This window comes from Phocoena sinus, chromosome 9, assembly GCF_008692025.1.
Source record: "Phocoena sinus isolate mPhoSin1 chromosome 9, mPhoSin1.pri, whole genome shotgun sequence".
NCBI lineage: Eukaryota > Metazoa > Chordata > Mammalia > Artiodactyla > Phocoenidae > Phocoena > Phocoena sinus.
The window spans coordinates 69598535-69621239 of NC_045771.1; the positions used below are offsets into that span (position 1 = coordinate 69598535).

A 22705-nucleotide genomic window follows, 5' to 3' on the forward strand; every position below is an offset into this window, starting at 1 on the left:
GTATATATATATATATATATATATACAACATGTTTTATTTCAAAGGGCTGAAATAATGCCACATGCATTAGGAAACTCTCCACTTCCCACGGAATAATTACTCAGTTTGTTCTTTCAACCTATTTGCCATGCCTATTTTTTTTTTCTATTTCATTAGTTAAAATATCAGAATTTGGGTATTGAATGAAGTAGATCCTATTTCCAACTTTTCATTGATGTTAGTAATATGACAGGAGTTTTTACTGGAGAAAGAGTTTATAGGAAATCAGATAACGCCCAATGAAGTTTCTCAATGCTTTCTACAAGTCCACAAACACATCTTCCCTAAAGAGTACCAAAACGATTCCAGTTGTGAGATTCACTGGCTTCTTTTAATTTCTAGTTCTCCTGACTTACTACAGCAACTCTGTTTCCTGGAAACTGTTTTTCAAGCCTCTGAGACACAACACTTCTGGGTTATAAGCTCCACTGTAATGAGTCTCAACTCCCTCAAATGCAAAGCCACCATTTTATAGCAATTATTTTGTAATACTAGCTTCACTAACCTGAACTGAAATAACAGAGCCTATCTATGAATATATGCTCCCTAATTTATTTGATGTGGATCTGACCTAAATCAAGCTTTTTAAAATTGTAGATAACATAAAACTAAGCTTCCATTTCGTTGGCTCCCCGCTTCCCTGCTATACTGTCTCTAGCTGTTACTACTCTATTCAAGTGTCAAGAAAAAAGTAAGTTTGTGTAATCATATGTACGTGTGTATGTATGTATGTGTATATATATATATATATATATATATATATATATGTAAAATCTGTGTGCATGTTTTTCACCTTAACACATTTCTGGCCCTATTTAGGTTACAAACCCCTTGCTTTGCTTGGAGTGGGTAGCAAGAAATATAATTTTTAGGCTGTAATATTAGCATTCTGGTATTATTGTGGTGGGCAGCATCTGATATGGCTCCCAGCGATCACTACCTACTGGTAGCCATGCCCTATGTCAATCACCTTCCCTGTGTGTAGGTAAAACTTTGTCATTTGTTTCCAATGAACAGAATACAATAAAAGTGACAGGATGTCACTTGGTGATTATGTTTACAGAAGACTGTGACTTGTGTCTTCGTTTTCTCTCTCTTGCTTGCTCTGATATTGTGGGATGCTCTATGGACAAACCCCCATGACAAAGAATAGAGGCTGGCCTCCAACCATGAGCTTGTGAAGAACTGAAGACTCAGCCCAGAGAAACTGAATCCTTTCAACAGCCAGCTAAGTGGCTAGGAAGCAGATCATTCTCAGTGTGGCCTTGAGACGACTATAGCCTTGAGAAAGACCCAGAGCCAGAGACCCACAGAGACTGTCACATTATATATGTAGTTTTAAGCAACTAAGTTTTGGGATAATTTGTTATGCAGTGATAGTTAGCTAATACATTGTTCAAAGGATTTAGTTCATTAAGAATTTCCCATGGTCTTTTTCATTCATACTTTTGCTTTTTTTATTCAAAAAAATGAAGGAGAGCTCTGTAGCAGAAGTTTGTAAGTATAATCCATTTCATTTAGATATGTCTAAGTATAATAGCTTATTGCTACTCTCTCTGAGGAGTCTGCCAAGTAAGCTAACCAAACTCCCTGAAAATAGTTTCAGTTTTTCAAACACAGTTGTTTTTTTGTTTGTTTTAACATCTTTATTGGAGTATAGTTGCTTTACAACGGTGTGTTAGTTTCTACTTTATAACAAAGTGCCTCAGTTATACATACACATATGTCCCCATAACACCTCCCTCTTGCATCTCCCTCCCACCCTCCCTATCCCACCCCTCTAGGTGGTCACAAAGCACCGAGCTGATCTCCCTGTGCTACACGGCTGCTTCCCACTAGCTAGCTATTTTACATCAAACACACAGTTTTGAAGAGACATTATCTTTCATAACCTTCCTATTTTCCCAAAGAATGACTAAATCTAAATAATAAAAGCCAAAACAATTTGAAAGTGAAAAATATTTAGTCTCATCAACATTCCCACATTGAAAAGCCTGATTACTCTGAACAGGGTATTATGGGTTTCCGTAAACAGATTTGGTGCTGCGTGTTTGGTGTACATGCCGTATGATGGCATGGAAAGTAATGTGAGTTTAGTAAATAATTCAGCTAAATTCCAAGTAACTGCTCACTGCAGGGAGTAGAGTTTTAAGTCTAATCTCCCCAAAGATTTTCATTAAAAACAAACCTGTGTTCTGCTACTTGATAGCATGCACCTATTTGTTCTCCAAGTGATCGCACATACTTGAAGGCTAAGAACACAGAGCAAATGGGGTGCATTTGAGAGGAAAGACTGGTGTAAATTGCATCCTACAAATTCAGATCTTTTGGCACAAAGGTATCCGAGAGCAGTTGGACCTGTTCATATAGTTCTTAATGTTTTATTTTGAATTTACCTGAAGTAATTACAAAGAGATTCATTGTCAAGAACGTTTTCTGGATGTCCTTTATAGTACACACAAAACCTTCAAAACCCATACAACAGAGAAAGACAATAGTACTTAACTCATCAAGTAGAGAGATCTTGCTTACACTTTGGACAGAAGAACAATTTACACATCTTTATCTAATTTAATGTTTTGCCAAACAACTTCATTTCACCATTTCACATCCTGTTTTGGAGGTTTATAAAAAGATCCTCATAAGTCTTTTACAATTGTTTTTTAAAAAACAAAAAATTACAGAACTGCTTTGGTAACTTTCCTCCTTTTTCTATATGCCTCCCAGAGCTGCAGTAGTTGTAGGAAGAGAGCAAAGAGTGGCATTCAGGAGCAGGGAGAAGGTAAGGCGCTCCCCTGTTTTACCCCTGACCTCTTCAAGACTTGTTTTCTGTAGCTCTGCCTGATGTAGTCCTTTCCAATGGCCCCATCTTACAAAAACACTAAGCCAACTATTGCTTTCAAAAGTCCTGTTTCCCACTGTATCAAACCCAGTAAAATGACAGTAAAAAGGAGACAGAAGATAAGGAATAGATAATAAACAGCACATACTCCTGACATGCTAACATATTTAATATTTCCCTTAACCTTTCCCTAATGGATGTTAATTCCTTCCCTGTCATGGACTGAATCTTTGTGCCCCTCCTCCAAATTCATATGTTGAAATCCTAACTCCTACGTGACGTGACGCTATTAGGAAGAGAGACCTTCAGTTGGTGATAACTCATCAGAGTGGAGTCCTCATCCATAGAATTAGGTCTCTAGAGGTCTCACCCTCTCCCTGCTCTGTGAGCATACAATAAGAAAACAGCGCTCTGCAACCAAGAACTCCCTAGAACTCAAGCATGCTGGCACCCTGATCTCAGACTTCCAGCCTCCAACCTATGGTATCTGCTATAGCAGCAGAACAGACTAAGGCACCACCCTTGTCTTCTACTTTATTAAGGTGTCTGACAAAAAAAAAGAGAACAGTTCCCTCTGTGAACTAGAACAAAATACACAATGAGTAATTCTGAATAAAATAAAGGAAATGATAGTATAGGTGAAGTTTATGGCCACATAGGGAGAGGAAAGAAAACCCAAGCCCAGTTCTAGAATTCCCGTGTCAGAGTGAGAGATGGTTGATGGTACCACATGACACAGGCTGCACACCTCTTGTGTCTCCTCTTTCTCATCCGACAAACGCTTTCAAACAGAAGTTCTGACTTCTGCATTTTAAAATGGAGAATCCAAGGCCTAGAAAACGTATATCCCTTGTTTAGGGTCATATACCTTGTTTTGCAGTTAAGGGGAAGATACTAATTCAATGTAAGAAATAATCAGTTATAATAATTTTAGGAAACTCATTAACCATGAACCTGTGTGACTCATCTCTAAAGCCCTGAGTACATAAAATGCACAGATTAAATACAAAACTGCTACAGATAAATTTTATAGACTTTGCAAATTTTATTATTATAAAAGTTCATATGCAAAATTGTATTTAAAAATGTATATTTGTGGCAGACACCATATGGAAAGCCTGGATATAGACAAATAACAAGCCCTTGAGTGTAAACACATGTTAAAGGTGCTCTGTTTGATTTCATTCCAACCTAAGACAGGATTCTATAACATAGATGGGGCTGATATTGTGAAGTGGCGCAAGCAATGCCTTCCCTAACCATAGCCCATCTTTCATTTCTGCGCTATAGAGACTACAGAGAAAAAACCAAGCTATATTTCCCCAGATTCTGTAGCATAATTCTATAGATTCTATTATGCACATGGAGGAGACTTAGAAGGTGGAAGTGGTGCCAGAACAAGGAGACTAGATCTAGGGAAGAGACTCTTCATTTTACGGATGAGCTATGGTAGAGTTCCTACCCATGGTCCCCTAGCATATTATATAAGCAGAATCAGGGATGGGAGGCATTTTTCTTAGCACAGTCCCACAGGATGGTTGAGCATTTCTGTTAACTGTACTGTTCCTGGCTAGCTAGTATCCAATCTTGATTCTATGACTCTTAATTCTATAAAGCTACAAAATACCTTTTCAAAATCCGTCTTTTAAACAATCAATTATACACTTTTTTTGTTTACAACTAATTTTGTTTATCAATATAACTGCCCTATTTTACTGAGAGTTTTTGAGTGTTTAGAACAGTTGTCCTTAATGAACACGAAGACATGATTTCGGTTACCTGAGAAACTTATTCAAATGGCCATTCTTCACTCCCTGACCAAACTTAATCAACATTCTATTATACCACCTGGTATATCAGAGCTTCCACTGATGTGACAGTCCTACACAGATTAAAAAGGGAAATCAGGGGCTTCCCTGGTGGCGCAGTGGTTGAGAGTCCGCCTGCCGATGCAGGGGACACAGGTTCATGCCCCAGTCTGGGAAGATCCCACATGCCATGGAGCGGCTGGGCCCGTGCACATCCCGGAGCCTGTGCTCCTCAACGGGAGAGGCCACAACAGTGAGAGGCCTGCATACCGCAAAAAAAAAAAAAAAAAAAAGGGAAATCAGTGATTCCAACATGCCAGTGTAATGAAGGACCACTGACCTGCATCAGTCATTTAAATCTGGCTCATACTAATCTTTCATCACAGTTTGAGCTTGTGAAACATAGAGCCCCAGGCATATCCCTGATCTCTTCAAATAGAGCCAAGGAGGTACAGACTAGGAATATGTATATTTAATTCCTCAGGTGACTATAATATTGTCAGCTGGGGATTTTTCTAAGAGGTTTTAAAAGTGTTTAAAAAGCTACTGGCATAGAAAATCAATCATTTATTAGTGGGGTCGAATGTATGTTCATTTAAACAAGTTACACTTATTTCTTTCTTTGAGAATACCAGTAGATTACTCAAGCAAGGGCCAGCTGTACAAATCTCAGATCTGGACTTCAGGAAAATACCTAATAAGATGTCTCATGATATCTTTGTGAAGACGGTGGATAAGTAAAGCTGAGTGCAAAAATCAGCTGAGTGGATTATTCAATGTTGTAATGTTACTAATCGAAGGAATAATATCGTTGTAACCTAGACATTTTACCTGTAAAACGGTCAGTATAGTTTAAGTTGTATTACAGTGACAACGGAGTCTAATTTCTTTTTCATGCTACATGTTCACTGTTACTTTGCTGGGGACACTGATTCACAACATTTTCACTAGGTGCCTAAGCTGAAAGAATGTCCACAATTTGGAAAACCTCCGGTGGGACTGGGTAGATAATGGATACAGCAAGTTTTATACTGGCCTAAAGATTGTTTTTCTGTTCTCAACACTTCTGCCACCAAATGTGTGTTTTATATTTACCACACTAAACAGTTCTGACACTCACTACCTGGAGTTAGCACTGACCACACACCCCAGGCTTAAGGGCTCAGTCCCACCAGGCTGACTTCTACTTCGGATGCCATCTGTACTTTTGACCAACAAGCTATATAGGTCACGGGTTCCTACAATCCACTTCTTGAATGGCTCACAGAACTCGGGGAAACAGTTTACTTACTATCACAGTTTTAAGGAATATTATTTTAAAATGTAAACTCACAAATATTTGCCTTAAAAAATAAAGTTATCATAAAAATATTTTAGATTTCAACAAAATTAAGACTGTAAACTGTAAGCTACTGGCTTGAACAGCTCATGACAGAAATACTAAGTCTGTATATGTTCACTGCCATATTATCAGATACAGATTTTCAAATAACTAAAACATGTTCCCCAAACACATAATTTTATATTATGGACCTCAATGATGGTTTGCATAACAAAGCTGGATTAACAGGATGAAGAATAATATTTTATGCATAGAATTATTTAAAGTAACACATAAAAAGGGACTAAGATCCTTTATATAGACTCAACTATAAAAACTGGTTTTAATTCTTCATAGTTATTTTTGTATGGTATTTCTTAAAAAGGGATAGGACCTGATTTAAATTCATTCAACAAATTGTAAAGGCAAGCTTTATGCTACATTTCTAGTCTAGAGCATAAATTTCAAATCTTTCCTGATTTGTTTACAACTTGAGGAACTGAAAACTGGATGATAACATTAGAAAACTTTATACTATGGTCAAATATTTCTTACTTATATTTATATACGTGTGTGTATATAAATGTATAGATACATATATATACACAGTGAAGCCTGTCACTTGATCTATAACTCTAAGTTTAAGCTACCCATGAAGAGCTCATTTTAAATTATTAATTTTTTGAGGCCACTAGAATATTTTAAAGTCAATTTTGGGAAAAATAGTTAAGTGCCTTACTATGGTGATATAGATAAGAAACTAGCATATTCAATAATTTAGCAAATAATCTCTCTCAAAGGTAGAAAAAACACACACATAAAGCTTATCTAGAGTTGTAAAGTATTTGTTAAAGTTTCTTATATCACTAAAGAAAATATGGAGAAATTGAGTTGAGCTATTATAAAATTAGATGCATTTGTCAGTGACTGAATTATTAAATTATCAGTAATTGATCACAGACAACATTGTAGAACATTTACAGATACTAAGGAAGGAATCAATCCTTAGCTTTATCCAAATCTATTTTTTCCTTAAAGGTATATACAAAATATAGATGACATCTAATTTGTAAATTATATGATGCAAGAAACTATAGCTAATTAATCATATGCTACAATCTAGATCAAAAAAGACAATGAAAGACTGAAATAATAGAATAAAACTAATCAGCTTAAAATTGCCAAACACAAAAACTCCTATACATGTGTGTAAAAGAACTCTATACAAACACAAACAGAGGTTTAATAGCATCATGTGTTTAAAAAGAAAAAAGCCTACGTAATTCTATTTAACTATAAACATCATATACATCAACACTGTGAAGGTGCGGCCAAATATCAAGACTATCTGCATTAACAGAAATATCACATACATAACAAGGGAAGTTTTCTTTAAGCCAGAAAGAACATATGTGTAACACAGATACAGACGTCAATTCAATACATTCTCTCTTCCAAGGAGGGGCTATCAATAAAGTGAAAACCTATCCAAAGAACAGGCACCTGATGCTAGTGTCTTATAAAAAATGGTTTTAAAAAAAATCTAGAAAGGTTTCACTGTTCAGACACTTAGGAGCGTACACAATAACTACCTACAAAACACCTAATGGCTCTTACAGAGATGAATTAGATTTAGGGAACAAGTCCAGTGTATGAACATTACAAAAAGTTGTATCTCACAGCACAGTGGAAAGCACAGACCAACACTCTTCACTAAACAGTAAATGAAAGCTCCACCTTATACATCTTCATATCCCTGGTGTTTGCAGTGTCAAGTAGGCACTCAATTTTAGAAGTACTGCTTTAACTAAATGGAAAAATTAGTACTGAAGTAGAGAAAGACTGTACAGAGGTAGTGCTTTCTTTACTTAACGGTATACTTGTGAGGAGTGTTTCTCAAAGTTTCTTTTAGGGAACATTAGCCCCATGATTTATCTATGGTTAAAGGATTACAGGAGAAAATGGAAAATGGCATAGCCCTTGTCCCCAGGTTGGAGATATGAAATGCTCATCAGTTTATTAAGGATTTGTGAGAAGCCCTCATTAAAGAAGTCCGTTTAACTCTATTCACTGCTGCCTCTCCAATTTTTTAACCACAGCTCTTTTTTAATGGCATATCTAACAAACATCCCAGGATCTCTTAGTAAATGCTCTTTAAGGTGGAATTATGTATTGGATAGTGTGTTGGGCTAGTAAAAGTCAATTCACATCTGTGTCTTTAAGGACAAAAGTAAACCTTTCATTTTAAACATTTTCACATACTTGAAACGTCATTACTGAAATGTTAAGAAGAGACAAGCAACACCTAAGTAAGCTATCTTTGCATCCTAAAGCAATGAGAGACATATCCTGAAGGGCTTGCAGGACCACCTTTTTCCACTTTCGGTAACTTAGTAGACAGCTGGCTTAGCAGGTTCAAGTGTGCTTAAAAAGAGCAGTCAGATACCAAGCAGTGGGCTGCAAGGGCTCCTGCTTTTCAACAAGGCTACTTTTCCAATCAGGGAGCCTTCACAGGTACAGAGTCACATAGATACTCACCGTACTCCATTCCATAAAAGGGTAGAACATGTCAAGTGTGAAAAAAATGAATACTTTTATGTAAATATGAACTCTACAAGTGTTACCAGGTTTAGCAAATAAAACACAAGATGGGGGGACCTTGAAGATGGCGGAAGAGTAAGACGCGGAGATCGCCTTCCTCCCCACGGATACACCAGAAATACATCCACACGTGGAACAACTCCTACAGAACTCCTACTGAAGGCTGGCAGAAGACCTCAGACCTCCCAAAAGGCAAGAAACTCCCCACGTAACGGGGTAGGGCAAAAGAAAAAACAGAGACAAAAAAATAAGGACGGCACCTGCACCAGTGGGAGGGAGCTGTGAAGGAGGAAAAGTTTCCACACACTAGGAAGCCCCTCCGCGGGCGGAGACTGCGGGAGGCAGAGGGGGGAGTTTCGGGACCGCGGAGTAGTGCACAGCGACGGGTGCGGAGGGCAAAGCGGGGAGATTCCTGCACAGACGATCGGTGCTGACCGGCACTCACCAGCCCGAGTGGCTTGTCTGCTCACCCGCCGGGGCGGGCGGGGCTGCGAGCTGAGGCTCCGGTTTTGGTTTTGGACGGAGCTCAGGGAGAGGACTGGGGTTGGCGGCTTGAACATAGCCTGAAGGGGTTAGTGCACCACGACTAGCCGGGAGGGAGTTCGGGGAAAAGCCTGCACCGGCCGAAGAAGCAAGAGACTTTTTCTTCCCTCTTTGTTTCCTGGTGCGCGAGGAGAGGGGTTTAAGAGCGCTGCTTAAAGGAACTCCAGAGACGGGCGCGAGCCGCGGCTAAAAGCGCGAACCCCAGAGACGGGCGCGAGCCGCTAAAGCCAACCCAGAGACGGGCGAGCCGCGGCTAAAACCGCGGACCCCAGAGACGGGCGGGAGACGCTAAGGCTGCTGCTGCCGCCACCAAGGGGCCTGTGTGCGAGCACAGGTCACTCTCCACACCCCTCTTCCGCGGAGCCTGTGCAGCCCGCCACTGCCAGGTTCCCGGGATCCAGGGACAACTTCCCCGGGAGTACGCACGGCGGGTCTCAGGCTGGTGCAACATCACGCCGGCCTCTGCCGCAACGTCACGCCGCCTCTGCAGCCGCAGGCCCGCCCCGCACGTAGTGCCCCTCCTACCCCCATCCCCCAACCCCCGGCCTGAGTGAGCCGGAGCTCCCGAATCAGCGGCTCCTTTAACCCCGTCCTGTCTGAGCGAAAAAACAGACGCCCTACAGCGACCTACACGCAGAGGCAGGGCCAAATCCAAAGCTGAGCTCCTGTGAGCTGTGAAAACAAAGAAGAGAAAGGGAAATCTCTCCCAGCAGCCACAGAAGCAGCGGATTAAAGCTCCACAATCAACTTGATATACCCTGCATCTGTGGAATACCTGAATAGACAAGGAATGATCCCAAATTGAAGAGGTGGAATTTAGGAGCGAGATCTATGATTTTTTTCCCTTTTCCTCTTTTTGTGAATGTGTACGTGTATGCTTCTGTGTGAGATCCTGTCTGTATACTCTTGCTTCCACCATTTGTCCTAGGGCTCTATCCGTCCATGACTTTTTTTTAAAAATTCTTTTTCTTAATAATTAAGTTTAATTGTAATAACTTTATTGTACTTTACCTTCGTTCTTTCTTTCTTTCCTTCCTTCCTTCCCTCCTTTAGACAACGAATCACCCCAAATTGAGGAGGTGGTCTCAGGGAGCAGGATTTATGATTTTTCCCCCTTTACCTCTTTTTGTGAAGGTGTATGTGTATGCTTCTGTGTAAGATTTTCTCTGTATAGCTTTGCTTCCAACATTTGTCCTAAGGTTCTATCCGTCCCTTTTTTTTTCTAAATATTTTTTAATTCAATAACTATATTATACTTTATTTTATTTTTACTGTATCATCTTTCTTTCTGTCTTTTTTCCTTCTTTCCCTCCTTCCCTCCTTCCTCCCTCCCTCCCTCCCTCCCTCCTTTCTTTCCTTCTTTGCTTCTTTCTTCCTTCCTTCCTTTCCTCCTTTCCTTCTTTCTTTACTCATACTTCTACTAATTCTCCCTACTTTTTCTCCCTTTTATTCTGAGCTGTGTGGATGAAAGGCTCTTGGTGCTCCAGCCAGGAGTCAGGGCTCTGCCTCTGAGGTAGGAGAGCCAACTTCAGGACACTGGTCAACAAGAGACCTCCCAGCTCCACATAATATTAAACGGTGGAAATATCCCAGAGACCTCCATCTTAACACCAGCACCCAGCTTCACTCAACGACCAGCAAGCCACAGTGCTGGACAACCTATGCCAAACAACTAGCAAAACAGGAACACAACCCCACCCATTAGCAGAGAGGCTGCCTAAAATCATAATAAGGCCACAGACACCCCAAAACACACCACCAGACGTGAACCTGCCCACTAGAGAGACAAGATCCAGCCTCATCCAGCACAACACAGGCACTAGTCCCCTCCACCAGGAAGCCTACACAACCCACTGAAACAACCTTAGCCACTGGAGACAGACATCAAAAACAACGGGAACTACGAAAGTGCAGCCTGCAAAAAGGAGACCCCAAACACAGTAAGATAAGCAAAATGAGAAGACAGAAAAACACACAGCAGATGAAGGAGCAAGATAAAAACCCACCAGACCTAACAAATGAAGAGGAAATAGGCAATCTACCTGAAAAAGAATTCAGAATAATGATAGTAAGGATGATCCGAAATCTTGGAAGTAGAATGGACAAAATGCAAGAAACAGTTAACAAGGACCTACAAGAACTAAAGATGAAACAAGCAACGATGAACAATGCAATAAATGAAATTAAAATCACTCTAGATAGGATCAATAGCAGAATAACTGAGGCAGAAGAACGGATAAGTGACCTGGAAGATAAAGTAGTGGAAATAACTACTGCAGAGCAGAATAAAGAAAAAAGAATGAAAAGAACTGAGGACAGTCTCAGAGACCTCTGGGACAACATGAAACGCACCAACATTCGAATTATAGGGGTTCCAGAAGAAGAAGAAAGAAAGAAAGGGACTGAGAAAATATTTGAAGAGATTATAGTTGAAAACTTCCCTAATATGGGAAAGGAAATAGTTAATCAAGTCCAGGAAGCACAGAGGGTCCCATACAGGATAAATACAAGGAGAAACACGCCAAGACACATATTAATCAAACTGTCAAAAATTAAATACAAAGAAAGCATATTAAAAGCAGCAAGGGAAAAACAACAAATAACACACAAGGGAATCCCCATAAGGTTAACAGCTGATCTCTCAGCAGAAACCCTACAAGCCAGAAGGGAGTGGCAGGACATACTGAAAGTGATGAAGGAGAATAGCCTGAAACCAAGACTACTCTACCCAGCAAGGATCTCATTCACATTTGATGGAGAAATTAAAACCTTTACAGACAAGCAAAAGCTGAGAGAGTTCAGCACCACCAAACCAGCTTTACAACAAATGCTAAAGGAACTTCTCTAGACACGAAACACAAGAGAAGGAAATGACCTATAGTAGCGAACCCAAAACAATATATAAAATGGAAATAGGAACATACATATCAATAATTACCTTAAATGTAAATGGACTAAATGCTCCCACCAAAAGACACAGATTGGCTGAATGGATACAAAAACAAGACCCTTATATATGCTGTCTACAAGAGACCCACTTCAGAACTAGAGACACATACAGACTGAAAGTAAGGGGATGGAAAAAGATATTCCATGCAAATGGAAACCAAAAGAAAGCTGGAGTAGCAATTCTCATATCAGACAAAATAGACTTTAAAATAAGGACTATTAAAAGGGACAAAGAAGGACACTACATAATGATCAAGGGATCGATCCAAGAAGAAGATATAACAATTGTAAATATTTATGCACCCAACATAGGAGCACCTCAATACATAAGGCAAATACTAACAACCATAAAAGGGGAGATCAACAGTAACACATTCATAGTAGGGGACTTTAACACCCCACTTTCACCCATGGACAGATCATCCAAAATGAAAATAAATAAGGAAACACAAGCTTTAAATGATACATTAAACAAGATGGACTTAATTGATATTTATAGGACACTCCATCCAAAAACAACAGAATACACATTTTTCTCAAGTGCTCATGGAACATTCTCCAGGATAGATCATATCTTGGGTCACAAATCAAGCCTTGGTAAATTTAAGAAAACTGAAATTGTATCAAGTATCTTTTCCGACCACAACGCCATGAGACTAGATATCAATTACAGGAAAAGATCTGTAAAAAATACAAACACATGGAGGCTAAACAATACACTACTTAATAATGAAGTGATCACTGAAGAAATCAAAGAGGAAATAAAAAAATACCTAGAAACAAATGACAATGGAGACACAACGACCCAAAACCTATGGGATGCAGCAAAAGCAGTTCTAAGGGGGAAGTTTATAGCAATACAAGCCCACCTTAAGAAGCAGGAAACATCTCGAATAAACAACCTAACCTTGCACCTCAAGCAATTAGAGAAAGAAGAACAAAAAAAACCCCAAAGCTAGCAGAAGGAAAGAAATCATAAAAATCAGATCAGAAATAAATGAAAAAGAAATGAAGGAAACGATAGCAAAGATCAATAAAACTAAAAGCTGGTTCTTTGAGAAGATAAACAAAATAGATAAACCACTAGCCAGACTCATCAAGAAAAAAAGGGAGAAGACACAAATCAATAGAATTAGAAATGAAAAAGGAGAAGTAACAACTGACACTGCAGAAATAAAAAAAATCATGAGAGATTACTACAAGCAACTCTATGCCAATAAAATGGACAATCTGGAAGAAATGGACAAATTCTTAGAAATGCACAACCTGCCAAGACTGAATCAGGAAGAAATAGAAAATATGAACAGACCAATCACAAGCACTGAAATTGAAACTGTGATTAAAAACCTTCCAACAAACAAAAGCCCAGGACCAGATGGCTTCACAGGTGAATTCTATCAAACGTTTAGAGAAGAGCTAACACCTATCCTTCTCAAACTCTTCCAAAATATAGCAGAGGGAGGAACACTCCCAAATTCCTTCTACGAAGCCACCATCACCTTGATACCAAAACCAGACAAGGATGTCACAAAGAAAGAAAACTACAGGCCAATATCACTGATGAACATAGATGCAAAAATCCTCAACAAAATACTAGCAAACAGAATCCAACAGCACATTAAAAGGATCATACACCATGATCAAGTGGGGTTTATTCCAGGAATGCAAGGATTCTTCAATATACGCAAATCTATCAATGTGATAAACCATATTAACAAATTGAAGGAGAAAAACCATATGATCATCTCAATAGATGCAGAGAAAGCTTTCGACAAAATTCAACACCCATTTATGATAAAAACCCTCCAGAAAGTAGGCATAGAGGGAACTTTCCTAAACATAATAAAAGCCATATATGACAAGCCCACAGCAAACATCATCCTCAATGGTGAAAAACTGAAAGCATTTCCACTAAGATCAGGAACAAGACAAGGTTGCCCACTCTCACCACTCTTATTCAACATAGTTTTGGAAGTTTTAGCCACAGCAATCAGAGAAGAAAAGGAAATAAAAGGAATCCAAATCGGAAAAGAAGAAGTAAAGCTGTCACTGTTTGCAGATGACATGATACTATACATAGAGAATCCTAAAGATGCTACCAGAAAACTACTAGAGCTAATCAATGAATTTGGTAAAGTAGCAGGATACAAAATTAATGCACAGAAATCTCTGGCATTCCTATATACTAATGATGAAAAATCTGAAAGTGAAATCAAGAAAACACTCCCATTTACCATTGCAACAAAAAGAATAAAATATCTAGGAATAAACCTACCTAAGGATACGAAAGACCTGTATGCAGAAAATTGTAAGACACTGATGAAAGAAATTAAAGATGATACAAATAGATGGAGAGATATACCATGTTCTTGGATGGGAAGAATCAACATTGTGAAAATGACTCTACTACCCAAAGCAATCTACAGATTCAATGCAATCCCTATCAAACTACCACTGGCATTTTTCACAGAACTAGAACAAAAAATTTCGCAATTTGTATGGAAACACAAAAGACCCCGAATAGCCAAAGCAATCTTGAGAACGAAAAAAGGAGCTGGAGGAATAAGGCTCCCTGACTTCAGACTATATTACAAAGCAACAGTAATCAAGACAGTATGGTACTGGCACAAAAACAGAAAGATAGATCAGTGGAACAGGATAGAAAGCCCAGAGATAAACCCACGCACATATGGACACCTTATCTTTGATAAAGGAGGCAGGAATGTACAGTGGAGAAAGGACAGCCTCTTCAATAAATGGTGCTGGGAAAACTGGACAGGTACATGTAAAAGTATGAGATTAGATCACTCCCTAACACCATACACAAAAATAAGCTCAAAATGGATTAAAGACCAAAATGTAAGGCCAGAAACTATCAAACTCTTAGAAGAAAACATAGGAAGAACACTCTATGACATAAATCACAGCAAGATCCTTTCTGACCCACCTCCTAGAGTAATGGAAATAAAAACAAAAATAAACAAATGGGACCTAATGAAACTTCAAAGCTTTTGCACAGCAAAGGAAACCATAACCAAGACCAAAAGACAACCCTCAGAATGGGAGAAAACATTTGCAAATGAAGCAACTGACAAAGGATTAATCTCCAAAATTTACAAGCAGCTCATGCAGCTCAATAACAAAAAAACAAACAACCCCATCCAAAAATGGGCAGAAGACCTAAATAGACATTTCTCCAAAGAAGATATACAGAATGCCAACAAACACATGAAAGAATGCTCAACATCATTAATCATTAGAGAAATGCAAATCAAAACTACAATGAGATATCATCTCACACCAGTCAGAATGGCCATCATCAAAAAATCTAGAAACAATAAATGCTGGAGAGGGTGTGGAGAAAAGGGGACACTCTTGCACTGCTGGTGGGAATGTGAATTGGTTCAGCCACTGTGGAGAACAGTATGGAGGTTCCTTAAAAAACTACAAATAGAATTACCATATGACCCAGCAATCCCACTACTTGGCATATACCCTGAGAAAACCAAAATTCAAAAAGAGTCACGTACCAAAATGTTCATTGCAGCTCTATTTACAATAGCCAGGACATGGAAACAACCTAAGCGCCCATCATCGGATGAATGGATAAAGAAGATGTGGCACATATACACAATGGAATATTACTCAGCCTTAAAAAGAAATGAAATTGAGCTATTTGTAATGAGATGGATAGACCTAGAGTCTGTCATACAGAGTGAAGTAAGTCAGAAAGAAAAAGACAAATACCGTATGCTAACACATATATATGGAATTTAAGGGAAAAAAATGTCATGAAGAACCTAGGGGTAAGATAGGAATAAAGACGCAGACCTACTGGAGAACGGACTTGAGGGTATGGGGAGGGGGAGGGGTGAGTTTTGACAGGGCGAGAGAGAGTCATGGACATATACACACTAACAAACGTAGTAAGGTAGATAGCTGGGGGGAAGCAGCCGCAAGGCACAGGGATATTAGCTCGGTGCTTTGTGACAGCCTGGAAGGGTGGGATGGGGAGTGTGGGAGGGAGGGAGACGCAAGAGGGAAGACATATGGGAACATATGTATATGTATAGCTGATACACTTTGTTATAAAGCAGAAACTAACACACCATTGTAAAGCAATTATACCCCAATAAAGATGTTTAAAAAAAAAAAAAAAAAAAAAAACACAAGATGCCCAGTTATACTTGAAATTCAGAATAACGATAAAGAATTTTTTGTGCAAATATGGTCCATGTAACATTTGGGACATACTTACGCTAAAACATACTTTTTCTCTGAACTTCCATGCTCCATTTCAACTGGCAACCAGACCCTCCACTAGAAAGTCAGCTACAGACCCTTTGTGCTTAGTTTAAATCATAGGACAAAGAGAGGTCCAGAACTGTGTGTGCTCTACCATTCCCCAGCTTTTGAGGCTTTCCTGAGTGAACACTATTTTATACCTGTATAGCATAGCATTAGTCCATGACTCCTTTGCATGGCACAAGAGAAATAACTGGTTTCTTTTTCCCACCACGTTAATCTAGGGTACAACCAAAGACAATATTGAAGAGGAAACATTCCTGAAGGAAGATACAGACCTGAGTTCTTATTCTTACTCTGCCAGTTTTATGTCCTTGGGCAACTATATGTCTCTCTTTAGGCCTTGGTTGTGCTACTTCAGGAACCATATGGCACTAACATTTTACAATTCCATGATCCTAAGTGAACTAAACTTTGCCTTGTCCTTAGGACCAACTGCAGGTCATGCTTGTCTATGTCAGAAGCAGAGGAAACAACCTCAAAGTTAAAGAAAACCAAGGAACTGGCTAAAAGATGCCCCTTATATTCAACGAAAATCCATTTGTTTCAAAAGAAATGTTGTTACCTTCAAGCTAAAAAGGCACCTTAAATATTTCATAAACAATAGCTGTAATTCATCAACCATATAGTACCAAATCACTTTTATTCCAGACCACTAGAAACAAAAGCAGTTGACTATCTTACTTCCTTGACTCCTATGTGGTACAGCTCTAAGACACCATGAAACTTTCTGCAAGTTCTATGAAAGGTATCTATGCACAAAGGACAAAGCCATCTTCTCTAACAGATTCTCCAAACAGTTTGATTTAAATAGCATTTCTCCGCACAAAGAATCTAGAATGCTAATTCATTTTGCCTTCAGCTTAAGTAACTTGCTATTAAAAGACAGCGCCAGTAAGAGTTTTTGTCTAGTTAAAATACCATGCCCTCATGTAACCCAAATGCCAGCCACTGCTTTCAAATGATTAAAGTCTTGATTACCAACATCTTTAGCACAGCATTAAAGGAATAAACAACTTTAAATTATACAAACAGCTAAGATTGTGACCTTAGAGTTGCCAGTTAAATACAAGAGTCCAGTTAAATATGAAATTCAAATTTCAAATTCCAAAATTGGAATTAAAAATAAAATTATTATTTATTTGAAATTCAAACTTAACTGGGGATTCTGTATTTTTCTCTGCATATCTGGCAATTTTATGTGGGCTACCTAGTGTGAGATCTTTATCAATTTTCATCTTTTTTTTCCCCCTAATCAAAACACTTGTTTTGATTTTTAATTTTCCCTTAGATTCAAGGGTTTCTACCTGCTGCAGAACATGGATAAGTAATTTACCAGCCCAATTTTTTTTTTAATATTTCTTTGCTCTTAACAAAATCAGGTTCCCACCAATAAAACTGTAGTCTAAAAAACATACAATCTGAAGAGACCAACATTTTACCTACCTGTGGGTAATATACGAGAAGCCCATATAATAAAATATTTCTTTTTTTCACTTCTTTGGCAAATTCTCTAATCTGCATTAGGTTTTCCATTTTCTGACCAAATGGTACTGATTCATAATCAAGAAATTGCACCTGCAAAATAATATAAAAGGTAACAATCAGAGTACCATTCAGTTTCCCTTGAAAAGTATGACATTAAAGAAGCTTAAAACACATATAATATTGAAATTATTTTTATTTTATTAACTTCTAATCATTTCAACCCATAAATACTTAATAAAATGAATCATCCCTTATAAATACAGATGTAGTAAACACTCATTGAAAAGTATAAAATGCTAATATTCTATTTCAATTTGTGTCAGAGTCAAGTATATTGATATAAAGAATATATGATTTCATCAATTCTTTCAACTTACTTCCTAATTTGTAATTTGAAACTAGGCTAGATAGAAATAAATAGGCTAAGAAATTAACAATAACAATAAAATATAAGGGACTGCTTATCCAAATACATAAAGTTTTTTAGAAGAATCCCTTTCAAAGTAATAATTGGAATTTAATAATAATCTACTCCTTAAAGTAAATCCAGAAGAATTTTATATAGAATTCTTTTAGCAGTGTTAGTGTTTTTCTTGAAATTATTCAAGTGACTATTTTTTAAGCATTATTTTTCATTTAAATTTAAGGTCTCAGTGTGATCTGTGCTCTTTTCTACAAACTACTACTACTGAGATGATACAATACTGTCTGTCTTTCATGGGATATAAAAACGTAAATCACAACAACAGCTTCAAAATAACCTATTTAAAATGCAAATGTACATATACAATGAGCATAAAGAAATATGTGTATTCTTTTGCAATATCAAAATTTTAAAACAAGAATTATTTGTTCAATTTTGTTTATTTATTAACTAGGAGCATTTTATAATATACTCCACCTTATATACTAATACTAATCCCTTATACCAATCTTATACTAATCCCTTCCTCTCTGCTCATTCATATGGAAATGTGCTCTTTATGACAACAGACAATAAAACATCTTATTATGTTCTTTCTGTAAAACAAGGGAATGAGAGGGGTTTTTTTCACCCATTATATTTTGCTTTTCCAGGGAAAATTGCTTATATAACATCCATTTTTAAAGATAATTGAGATAATGTGCAATGTATTTTAATTTAGTAGATATTCAGTAACTTTCTTGGAACTTTTCATTAAATATAGTCAGTTGAAAACATATACATATAGCTGCTACCTCTTGAAATCTAAGGTAACAATAAAGATTTTATTCCTTAAAAATGTCCAATTCATAAACCAAAAGAACAAAGAAAAGCAAAAAACAATTTTTTTGGAAGATAAAAAGCAGAAAGAATAATTTTCAGGTTTTTCTATCTGCTGAATAGCTGAAGAAAAGACCATGTAACCCTGAAACCCTGGGCTCACCTTCCCCTAAGCTCTGTTTCCCTAAAAACTTATGAAAGTGAAACTTCAGCTTTTTTACCAGGTAGTATTACTTATGGTAAAACTAACTCCTGACTGGTAAACCACACCCAGGCTGGAAGAATTGTGAATGAACTATAAATACTAGACCTTCCTTCAAAGTAATTCACCTTATAGCCAGGTGTTCCCCTTGCTGGTACCTGGAAGCTAATGACTATCAGCTGTTGCAAAAGATGTCAGTCCCTATTTGCAGCTGAAGCCTTCTGAAAGGATGGCTCACATACCACCTTCTGTGATCTCCTTCCCTCACCCCTGAGAAACCAAGGTAGAGGGAGAAGTGGGGACAAAAAAGCAGCCCCTAAACTCATGTGAGATGATGAGCGCAGGAGCTAAAGCAGAAGACACTCCCACCTCTGCCCTGCCTTTTTCCCTGCCCTGTAGTCTTTCACAAAGTTGGTCAAACTAGTGCTATAAAGGCTTCTAAGGAGTTTGAACCTAAAATTGCTGTGGTGTGCTTGCTACAAAAAGCAGGCTAATTCCCCAACACTGAGGCAATTTTGGAAACTCCAGTCACGGTATGTATCTGAAGCCAGGGGACAGGCTGAGGGTAAGAGTCTCTCCGGAGCCCATATGGCCCGATCACTACATAGCCCCATACCAGCTGGGCTGGGGAACAATACTACTGTTTGGAGTTAAAAGCCTCAGAGGACTGTTTAACTCTTTTAACTGTGTAATTACCTGTACTATTCAGATACCATGAAATGCTAGCGGCCACCTTGCCCAACATACTTTAGATGAATGGAATGCCCTAGAATTTTGCAATACACACCCTGGGCAACCTTACTGCCAGCCTAGATAGATAGCTAGACAGACAGACATTTCTTGTTTAATACAAGTCTTCCTGACAAAATTTGAGTTCAGAAAAATCTTGCACTAAAGTAAGGAAGATGGGTGGTAGGGAGACGGTTTGTGTAAAACTAGCACAAGGAGCAGAAGAGAAAAGACCACTATAACTGGTAATTATAGCCTGTACAGAAATTTTAAATGCACAGAAATGAAAGAGTGGAAATGCTGGTAATGCATTAATTAGAGAAGGAACGATGACTGTGATACAACTGGGAATGAGCTCTGCGCCAGGAAACTGCCATTAGGGTTGGCCCAGGAGGAAATGCATGCTGCCAGGAGCTGGGGAACCTCTCGGGGAAGTCAGAGCTGGGAGCAGGTACTCATTTTTAATTTTCCTGAGAGTGTCCTACAACAGAGCCTAAAATTAATTCTTTAAATACCAGTTAATTACATAAACTATTAATTGTAAAAATAAATTATAACTCTGGGAGTCTAAAATAATGGTAAACCTAAAACTCGAGACAAGATTATATTGAAACGAGAACATTCAACAGATAAAGTGTGAATCTTTTTTTTTTTTTGAGGGACAGAAATTAGAGACCTAATTAGAAATTAAAGCTAATTATGTATATTAAAATTAACGCTGGGGCTTCCCTCGTGGTGCATTGGTTGAGAGTCCGCCTGCCGATGCAGGGGACGCGGGTTCGGGCCCCGGTCTGGGAAGATCCCACATGCCGCAGTGCGGCTGGGCCCGTGAGCCATGGCCGCTGAGCCTGCGCGTCCAGAGCCTGTGCTCCGCAACGGGAGAGGCCACGACAGTGAGAGGCCCGCGTACCCAAAAAAAAAAAAAAAAAAAAAAGTAATGCTATTTAATTAAAGCTATATACAATTATATTGTATAGTTTCCAAACTTGCAGAGGGGCTAAAGGATTATTTGTATCAATGCAACAAAGCATAGGAGGAAAGTAAAGTAGCAAACAAAACAATTGGCCAACAGCAATAACCAAAAAAAAATAAGCTTGTAGAAAGAATCCCAAATATAAAAATAATAAAGATAAATGTAACACTTTTTAACTCTTTCTTAAGTGACAGATTTATCAGATTGGATTTTTTAAAAAATCTAACTATATGCTAGTTATAATATAAATGTCTAATGAAAACTATCCTGGAAGTATGTACTTTACAGGATAAGACAGTTTTCATTAGACATTTATGTATGTACTGGTATGAAAAGGCATACCATGCAAATACTACCAAAAATGAAGGTTGTAGCAATATAATAGGGTTAAGACCAAAAACACAAACATTGATACAGATAAAGAAAAACAGTACATAATAAAAATCAAAACTTATAATAACCATAACCTTATTACTAAGAACATAGATTTTAAAACACAAAGCAAAAAAAAAAGACTGAATTATGAGAAAACAATATCCAAATCCATAAACACAGAGGAATGTTTGACTGCACTTCTCTTAGAAACTAATACGTGAGACAAATTTTTTTTTTAACGTCAAAGGCTTCTGCTTCCAGGCCAGCAGCTGAGCTGAGGGTGTTTCTCTTTCCTCCCAAGGTTATAATTCTATTCCTGTTTTTCTGGCTGTTTCTATCTAGGAAAAGCTGCACACGAGCTGATGCAACTTCACATTAAATGGACCTAACTCCTTTATTTACTAATGACATAGAAGCTAATTTTTCTTACAGAAACAGATGTTGTAGCATAGAACATCTAGGTTGAACTAAAGGACACGCTACATGTACAATAGTTTTTAAAAGTTCTCACCAAGTCATGAGATTCTAAACTAGGAATGGAAGGCTTTCACTCCAGCTATAGGTCTGTAAGATTCAACATATCCTAGCTCCTTGAAAAGAAAAAATGTTAACGGCACTCAAAAAAATGAGTAGGTCAATTCTGTTCACCGGAGATTCCACAATTAAGGAAATAATGCGTAAAAGTGAACTCTGGGCGAACTATTTATATACCTTCAAACTGCCTATTTACCCCATTGTTGACCTAAAACAAAGACGGGTTTATTCATTTGGGATCATCAGAGAATTGTGATTCGGTGTCTGTAACCATGGTGAGCCATGTGCAAATTCTCTCACAGCAAGAAAAGGAGAAGGCTTTTATTGAAGGGGAAAGGAAGTTGGAGGGCTATAGTAAACAAAGAGTCCCTGACTTTCTATTCACTGAGTCTTCGCCGGGAAAGGGGAGTGTTTCTTCTTCCTGTCGGGCTCTGCTATAATCTCAGGGCATGAGAGCTCCCCCTTCTGGTCTCCTGATTCTTTTTAATAGACGTTTATGTTTATTATGTTTTTCATACCACCAAACCAAGTACTTAAATTATAGGGAAATTTTAAGACATAAAGTAGTAGAACATAGGAGAATAACGCAGCTTTTCTAAATACTTAGTATGTGCTAAACATTATTGTAGCTGACATATGTCACTTTTAAAGAAACAGATACGGATATTGACCTCATGAAATATATATAATCAGGTTGATAAAATTCGAGCATGAAGAAGTAGGATGCGTCTCAAAATTCTCTTTCACCATGT

At 38.1% G+C, this 22705-nt stretch overlaps 1 protein-coding gene across 1 annotated transcript in view; it reads right to left on the reverse strand.

Moving 5' to 3' along the window:
* CRPPA (CDP-L-ribitol pyrophosphorylase A) overlaps nucleotides 1-22705 on the reverse strand; it is a 323188-nt gene that overhangs the window by 118190 nt on the left and 182293 nt on the right. Inside the window, exon 9 of the mRNA XM_032644013.1 lies at nucleotides 17856-17987. Within this exon, the coding sequence (XP_032499904.1) occupies nucleotides 17856-17987 (132 nt within the window). The remainder of the gene's footprint in view (nucleotides 1-17855; nucleotides 17988-22705) is intronic.